An 8,678-nucleotide genomic window follows, 5' to 3' on the forward strand; every position below is an offset into this window, starting at 1 on the left:
AGGTGACAGCTCCTGATCCCAGGGGCTCGGAGCAGGCCTCAGCAAACACTCCCCAGCCCCTGCACCCAACCTCTGCCTGAACCTGAGGTGCTGACAGAAAAGAAGGCAGGAGGCAGCACCAACCCCAGGTCTCTCCTTCTCTCCCCTCCCCCAACACAGCCAGTCTTACCAGTTTGGCGGGCACCTGAGAGTCCTCTCTCCTGGCCAGCTGCAGAACAACTACAGGAAGGGGATAAGGCTTGCTGTACTGGCCTCAGTCTACTTCTCTTGGGAATGGGCAGAGTTTGTTGGAGTCTAAACTACTTGGCCTCCAGGCCCCTCCTGGGATGGGCCTGGCTTGCTAACCCTTGACCTCAGCCTGGGAGGGACAGAATAGGATGGGGGAGCCCCTGAGATCCAGATGACCTTGACCCAGGGCACTCTGTCCCCATGCTTCCGCTACCTCCCGCCCACAGCTCCGCAAGGTGCAGCCGTGTCATTCACCGCTGGACTTTGACAGTAGCCAAAGGCACCGCTCAGTTCTCCATGCCTATCCCCTTCCAGTTCTGCCAAAGTCTCCGCTGAGGTCAACTGGATATGTCCCTCAGAAGCTGGAACCCCACAATGGTGGCCCAGGCTGTCCTCTGGATCCTGCTCGGATTGCTGCTGCGGCTGGAGCCAGGGACAGGTGGGTCAGGAGGCAGAGATCCGGGGCCAGGACCCAGTTCTATAAGAATGTGCTGCTGCCCCCTCTGTGTCTAGCCCTGTACAGGGTGAGGCTGGAGACCCCAGGAGGCCCCAGTCTCAAGGAACCTCTAGTCTCCAGATGCTCCCCATAGGGTCAGGACAATAGCTGGGGAAAGGACTTGGGGCCAGAAAAGCAAAAATCAGGAAAGTTTCCTGGAGGAGGGGACATAGATTTAGGACAGGAAGAAAGAAAAAAAAATTGACTTGATGCAGAAACAGGAAAGGGCATTTTAGGCCAAGAGAGGAACAAAGCTATAGAGGAATCATAGTGTGGACCGTCTGGAGACGAACCTGGATTCTAGACAGCGTAAGGATTAAAACTTCTTGGGTTCAAATCCTGCCTCTTCCACTTTCTAGCTGTGTGACCCTAGGCAGATGATTCAACCTCTCTGTTCTCATTAGGGTCATTGTGAAGATTAAATGGGTTAAGTTATGTAAGTCACCTAGAATGGTGCCTGGCACATAGTAAATGTTTAATAAATGTTAGCTATCATTCAACATCCCACCCAGCTCTGAGCCCAGCATTTCTGAGTCCCAGGTTCAGCCACTGACATTTCCCTCACTGGGCATAGGCCCACTCTCTCCTCCCTGGCCATCCTTAGGGACACCTATCCCTCTAAAATCCCCCAAACTCCAATCCATCAAGAAAAACTGTCCATTTTCCCCTCAAAACACCTGGGAACTCTTCTGATTTTTGTCCATCCCACTGCCACCACCCTGGCTTCGGCCACCTTCATCGCTTACCCCCACACTGTCTCTCCTTCCCTACTCTAGCCTCCCCCAAATCTGTTCTCCACATGGTAGCCAAAGGAGCAATTGTAGAATACCAGCCAGGCCATGTCTCTCTCCTGCTCATGAACCTGCCATGGCTCCCCAGTGCTCACTGATCATCTAAGCTCCTTAACCTGTTATCTGCGCCTCAGTCTCCTCATTTATACAAGGACAGTGGTGGGGGTCACAGCATTGTCCGATGAAAAGCTAGGGGCACTGAGAAAATGTGGAAGCAGCAGGGGGAGGAACAGAGGGTGCTGGGCCACTGGGCTAATGTTGTTCCTCCTCCTGCAGCCACCCTGCCCCTGCTCATGGACTCTGTCATCCAGGCCCTGGCGGAGCTTGAGCAGAAGGTACCAGCCACCATGGCCAGCCACACTGCTTCTGCGTGGCTGCTGTTCGCCCAGGACTCTGGCCACCACGATCTCCTCCATCACTTCCTGCTGGAGGGGCAGAATCTCAAGGCCACCAAGCTGGATCCCCAGCAACTGAGCCCAGAGCTTCGAGGCCTGACCAAGGACGTGGCCCAACATGGTATCCGGGGCAGGCTGGAATACGGAGTGGTGCTGGCACCCGATGGCTCCACGGTGGCTGTGGAGCCTCTTCTGGCGGGGCTGGAGGCAGGGCTACAAGGAAACAGGGTTGTCAACCTGCCCTTGGACAGCACGGCCACCCCTCTGGATGCTGGAGCCACCTTTCCAGACACTGGAGCCGTAGTTCTGGATGTAAGAGCCACATCCCCAAGACTCAGGGATGTCCCCCCAGATGGCGCCTCTGCAGATGTTGGAGCCATGCCTCCAAATATTAGAGCCACAGATCTGGATGTCAAACCCACCTCTCCATGTGTTAGACCTGGCTCTCCAGATGTCCCAGTCACCTCTCCAGATGTCCAAGCCTCCTCGCCAGGTGCCAAAGCCAGGTCCCCGACCACTGTGGACAGCCTTCTGGTGGTCACCCTGGCCAGAGACCTGGGTCTGGCCTTCCTCCAGAGCCCTCAAACCTGGAGCCATTCAGGCCTGGGAACTGAGGGCTGCTGGGACCAGCTCTCTGCCCCCCGGACCTTCACACTCCTGGATTCTGCAGCATCGCCAGTCACCACGGCCTTCCTCAATGGGGCCCTGGATGGGGCCCTCCTTGGAGATTATCTAAGCCGAACTCCTGAGCCTCGGCCACCTCTCAGCGCCCTCCTGAGCCAATACTATGGAGCCGGGGTGGGTGGAGATTCAGGACTTCGCAGCAACTTCCGACGGCAGAACGCAGCGGCTCTGATTTCAGCCCCCACCTTGACACAGCAGGTATGGGGGGCCCTCATCCTGCTACAGAGGCTGGAGCCAGCACACCCTCAGCTGCGGGGCATGAGCCAAGAACGACTGTTCGAGGTAGCCACCAATGCCACCAAGGAATTCACTGAGGCCTTTCTGGGTGAGAAGGCCCCCACCCCCTGTGACCTCCCCCCTCACAGATACACTCTTAGCCTCATGTGGTCAGGGGGATCCAAGACTGGAGGATTCCAGAGGGGGAAATAGGGGCTCAGGCTGGGGAGCCAGGGCAGCTGCACAGGTAAGGAAAGGCTAGGTTTGGGTCTTAAAGGATGAATAAAAGTTCGGGGCGCCTGGGTGGCTCAGTCATTAAGCATCTGCCTTCTGCTCAGGTCATGATCCCAGGGTCCTGGGATCGAGTCCCACGTCAGGCTCCCTGCTTGGTGGGAAGACTGCTTCTCCCTCTCCCACTCCCCTTGCTTGTGTTTCTGCTCTCACTCTCTCTCTCTCTGTCAAATAAATAAATCTTAAAAAAAAAAAAAAGGATGAATAAAAGTTCATCCCCCCCAAAAAAAGGAGTGGGGGAAGGTAGAGGGCATTCCAGGAGGTGGGCTCAGCACACGCAAAGGCACAGAGGTTCAAATGGAAGTTCAGCCAGTTACTCCTGTGCACCTTTAGGGAAGTTGCTTCACTTCTCTGAACCTCACCTTCTTCAGTGAAGCCTGGGAAAATCATTGCTTCTTCTTGGAGGTGCTGGGTGGTTTAAGAAAGATGAAACAGGGAAAGCAAGTAGCACACAATTAGAGTATGATAAGTGGGGGCTGAGATTCCTCTTTTCTCACTATGGCTGTCCCTCCCTAGAACTCAGAGCAGAGCCAGCTGGAGAGTGTTGGGTCCTGGATTGTAAAGAGCCTTAAATTAAGAGCTAAAATGTTTGGGGTTCATCCTCAAGGTGATGGGAAGCATAGCAGATAAGCCAATAGGACTGAGATGCTGTTAAATTTAGTTAAGTTAGATCCCCGTGGGGGCCAGTGTAGTGCGAGATGGAAATGTCCTCAAATCTGGAGGGAGTCTGGAGGGATGGTCCATATGTGCGCTCTAATGGGGGAGCAGGCGGCAGGCAGAGAAACGCTGGCTGACCCCAGCCCTGGACTCCCTTCTCCACAGGGTGCCCGGCCATCCACCCACGTTGCCGCTGGGGCGCCGCGCCCTATCGGGGTAGCCCCAGGCCGCTGCAGCTGCCACTCGGGTTCTTGTATGTGCATCACACATACGTGCCTGCGCCACCCTGCACGGATTTCGCGCGCTGCGCCGCCGACATGCGCTCTATGCAGCGCTTCCACCAAGATACTCGGGGTTGGGACGACATTGGCTACAGGTAAACTGAACCCGCAGGCTCGCGAACCTTTTAGAGTGTAGTCTGGATGGGCGTGGCCAGATCCGGGGGCGGGGCTTGGACCGGAGCCAACGGGGAGAGACGGAGGAGGAGCTTGGAAGTGGGTGGGACCAAAGTGGCGAAGGGGCGTGGCCTTGACTTGGGTCCCGGCTTTAGCAGTGGGATTCTTGGGTTTAGGGTAGGAACTAGGAAAGGAGGAAGGACCTGAGAAAGGAGCAGAACCTGTGTTAAGAGCTGGGTCTGGGACAGAGCATCGATGGAATATGACCTAAGACAGAAAAGGTCTCTGAACTGGGCAGGAGCTGTACCTGAGACAGTGTGGAAGGGGCTGGGTAGAAAGGGGAGTGGCCAATGCTGACGGACAGATCCGGAAAAACGGGATAGTTTCTGCGGTGGCACTTGGGGAGTGGGAAGAGGATGGGCGGGGCAGAGCCAGAGAGACCAGGCGGGACGTGGGTCGGAGGTGGCCCTTGGCTCAGGTGCAGAACTGGGGTAGGGGCCCAGATGAAAGGCGGGACCTCCCTCACGCCGCGTGGTGCGGGCTTCCCCCTCCCGTCTACAGTTTCGTGATCGGCTCAGACGGCTATGTGTACGAGGGCCGCGGCTGGCACTGGGTGGGCGCGCACACGCTCGGCCACAACTCTCGCGGCTTCGGCGTGGCCTTCGTGGGCAACTACACTGCGGAGCTGCCTGCGAAGGCTGCGCTTCACACCGTGCAGGACGTGCTCCCTGGCTGCGCAGTGCGCGCTGGCCTCCTGCGGCCCGACTATGCGCTGCTGGGCCACCGCCAGCTGGTGCGCACTGACTGCCCCGGGGACGCGCTCTTCAACCTGCTGCGCACCTGGCCGCGCTTCGCTGCTGTGAGTACCAGACCCCGCATCTTTCCGCACACGTTCAGAGCGCAGCCCTGACCCCTGTCTACCTGCCCAACCAAGACAGGCCCCTGACCCCTTACTGTAATTCCCTAGGCCCACACAACGTCAACCAGGCTCCTGGTCCCCCTTGCAGTCCATCTATTCAGGCAACCTAGGCCCAGACTTCACTCGTTCTACTTGCAACAGCCCCTACCCACTGTCCTCCGCCCCTACAGCCTCGGCTCAGCCCTGACCCGGCCAGCTTGTCCTTTACCCAGCCCCGACACCTCTGTCCTCCCAACCAAAGCATGGACCCCGACCCTACAGCAGCCCTTCTGCCTACACAGCCTCACCCAGACTAGCCAAACTTGGCCTCACTTTTGTCTCCTACCCAAAGGGCCCTCTGTCCACACAACACTAACTCAGCCTGTGACCCTCTACAGAAAACCCCTTTGCCTGTGCAACCTCTGTCTAGCCCCTACCCCCGTGCTGCAGTCCTCTGCCCAATCTCAGCCCTGAGGATGCTTGCTCAGCCCCAGCCTCCCTGACCCCTGATGACAGCTCTTATGGTGGAGCAATCTATGTCCAGCCAGCACAAACTTGGCCTGATGATCCCACCCAGCCCCTGACCCCGATTACCAAAACATCTCTATATTCACACCTGCACAATCTCACGTTACCTGCACACTGGCCAGCAGTCAGCATTGTACCCACCCCCTCACTTTGGGCCCCTGTCCTCTTCCCTTTCCATGACAGGGGCAGACCCCCACTCCCCAAGCCTCACACTCCCCTGTCCTTTTTTTTTTTTTTTTAAAAGATTTTATTTATTTATTTGACAGAGAGAGTGAGAGAGCACAAGCAGGGGGAACAGTAGAGGGAGAGGGAGAAGCAGGCTCCCCACTGAGCAGGGAGCCCAATGTGGGACTCAATCCCAGGACCCTGGGATCGTGATCTGAGCCGAAGGCAGATGCTTAACCGACTGAGCCACCCAGGAGCCCCTCCCCTGTCTTTTCTAGAATGTGAAACCAAGAACAGCCAGGAGGGCCTCCAGGAGATCCAAAAGGGAGCCACCTCCAATGATCGTGCCAGCCACAGGCCTCCAATAAAGAGACAGTGGAAAGAAAGCCTGTATCTATGCATCATCTGTGTTTGCACACGTTGTCTTTTTCTTTTTTAAGATTTTATTTATTTATTTGAGAGAGAGAGAACAAGTAGGGGGGAGGGGCAGAGGAAGAGGGAGAAGCAGACTCCCCACTGAGCAGGGAGCCTGATGCGGGACTCGATCCCAGGACCCTGGGATCGTGACCTGAGCCAAAGCCGGACACTTAACCTACTGAGCCACCCAGGTGCCCTGCACAAGTTGTCTTTTTTTTTTTTTTTAAGATTTTATTTATTTATTTGACAGAGAGAGACACAGAGAGAGAGGGAACACAAGCAGGGGGAGTGGGAGAGGGAGAAGCAGGCTCCCCGCAGAGCAGGGAGCCCGATGCGGGACTCGATCCCAGGACCCTGGGATCACGACCTGAGCTGAAGGCAGTCGCTTAACCAACTGAGCCACCCAGGCGCCCCACAAATTGTCTTAATTTGTGTTTGCCCAGAAGCAGACCGGAGACAAGAATTTCAGTGCAAGTAGTTTGTTTGGGAGGTGAAGGTGCTCCCAGATCATATCAATTGGGGAATGAGGGAGAGAGGTAGGGAAGAGAAGGCAGCCAAGAAAGGGTACTTTATCAAGTAAGTTGGCACTGTGGGGACATGGAGCTCAATCCCACTGGGGACCTCTAGGGGACTGTGTAAGACACACACCTCAGAGTCATATTGATCCAAGGGAGCTGGGGTATTGATCCTCCAACCCTCATCGTCATTGGTTAAGGGCTGATCTCAGGGAAGGTATTAATTCTCTGGCACTTTTGGGTTGCTTATTGTATGGGGAAAGTGGACTCCAGCGTCAGAGAAAGACCTCCAGCAAAAATGCAGGGAAGTGGGAGTGGATCAGTATTCAGTGAAGCGGGAAAGCCTCAGGGATACATCGGAACATGGGGAAACTCTGTATGTGTGTGCTGTGAATGGACTGAGTGCAGTATGAAAGAGGTGGGCATATCTAAGGTGTGTGCATCTGTGTGAACATGTCCAGCTCCAGGAGAAGGGTCTTTGGCCCTCATGGAAGATCCTACTCCTTGGGACAGGTTATAGAATTTGTAAGGCACAAGGCAAAATGAAAATGCAGGGCCCCTTGTTCAAAAAGCAGAAGCTTCGAGACAGCAACAGCAAAGCATTAAATCAAATGCAGTGCAGTGCCCTTCTAAGCATGGGGGTCCTGGATGACTGCCCAGGCCACATGCCCATGAAAGTGATCCTACCCACCCTATCCTGTGAATTCTGGTCACCCTTGCCTTTGCACAAATTGTTCCTTCTATCTGGCATGCTCATCCCATGGTCCTCTCCTTATGCTTTGGGCCACAAGTGTCACCTCTTCAGGGAGGCCCTCCTGGATTTTCCCACTTGTGCTTAGCCTCTACTGCAGTCTATTTTCTTCCAAGTCTTCCTCACCAGCTAGAAATGTCCTGCATTGATGTTCAGGATCTGTTTCCCTCACTGGACTCTGAGCTCCAGGAGGGCAAGAACCAGGTTTGTTTATTTCCCTGTGGCTTCTCCAGCACCCAGTACATAGTAGGCACTCGGGAAACATTTATTGAGTAAACAAAGGCTCCCATTATGAACCTTCTGGAGCTAATACTATCATCTTGTTGTACAAATAAGGAAACCGAGGCTCAGAGAGAGGAAGTGACTTGCCTGAGGTCACACAGCGAGAGAAGGACCAGCTGGCTCTGGAACCCACTTCTGGGCCAGGATTCGAGTGACTCTCATGCTGACTCATTCACTTCTTAGAACAGCATTTGCCCACCTCTTTTTACAAGTAAACACTTACTGAGGTACAACAAAGATAGAGGAAGACACAGGAAAGTGCACTGAACTGTATAGCTCAATAAATTTTCACAACAGAACACACCCTTGTAATCAGCACTCACCCAGTTCAAGAAACGGGACATGTTAAATTTGTTATGTGACTTTCACCACCATTAGGGAAAAAAAAAAAAGATCAATTCCGAGAAGCTTCCTTCATGCTCCCCTACCTTCTTCCAAAGGAACCTAACATCCTGATTTGTTCCACACAGTTTTGCCTCCTTTGCGACTTTATATAAAAGGGACCACATGGTATTGACTCTTCACTGTTTGTGATTCATCCACGTTCAATCATCCAGTGGTTTGCTCATTTCGTTGCTACATGGTATTCCACTGAGGAAGAGATCACAATTGATCCATTCCACAGTACATGGACACGTGGGTTGCCTTCAGTTTGGTGCTATTACAAAGAGCGCTAGTGGGCATGTCTATTGGGTGTATACCTAGCACTGTAATCGCTGGGCCAGAGGTGAGGTGTATGGGCAACGTTAGGAGATCATGTCAGTTTTCCAACTTAGGTGAATTGCTCTACACTCTGACCAGCAGTGGAGGAGAGCTCCAGGTGCCCTGTATTCTCACCAGCACTTGGTCAGTCTACCCATTCTGCAGAGATGGCATCTGAGGCTCAGAGAGCGGCATTGCGGCTTCCCGGTCAATGAGAGATTCTGGGTCCTGCTCTGTCACCTCCTCTGCCTCCCGCATCCTGCCCCC

General features: G+C 54.4%; 1 protein-coding gene across 1 annotated transcript; it reads left to right on the forward strand.

The window, feature by feature from the left end:
* The first annotated feature begins 476 nt into the window (after window positions 1–476).
* PGLYRP2 (peptidoglycan recognition protein 2) lies at window positions 477–6,137 on the forward strand. The gene is made up of 5 exons (XM_021683174.1): window positions 477–667; window positions 1,792–2,919; window positions 3,924–4,134; window positions 4,715–5,012; window positions 6,023–6,137. Exons 1-5 carry the CDS (start codon window positions 577–579, stop codon window positions 6,110–6,112), a joined length of 1,818 nt encoding a protein of 605 aa, XP_021538849.1. The 5' UTR covers window positions 477–576; the 3' UTR covers window positions 6,113–6,137.
* The last annotated feature ends 2,541 nt before the right edge of the window (window positions 6,138–8,678 follow it).

The sequence above is a fragment of the Neomonachus schauinslandi genome, chromosome 1, assembly GCF_002201575.2.
Source record: "Neomonachus schauinslandi chromosome 1, ASM220157v2, whole genome shotgun sequence".
NCBI lineage: Eukaryota > Metazoa > Chordata > Mammalia > Carnivora > Phocidae > Neomonachus > Neomonachus schauinslandi.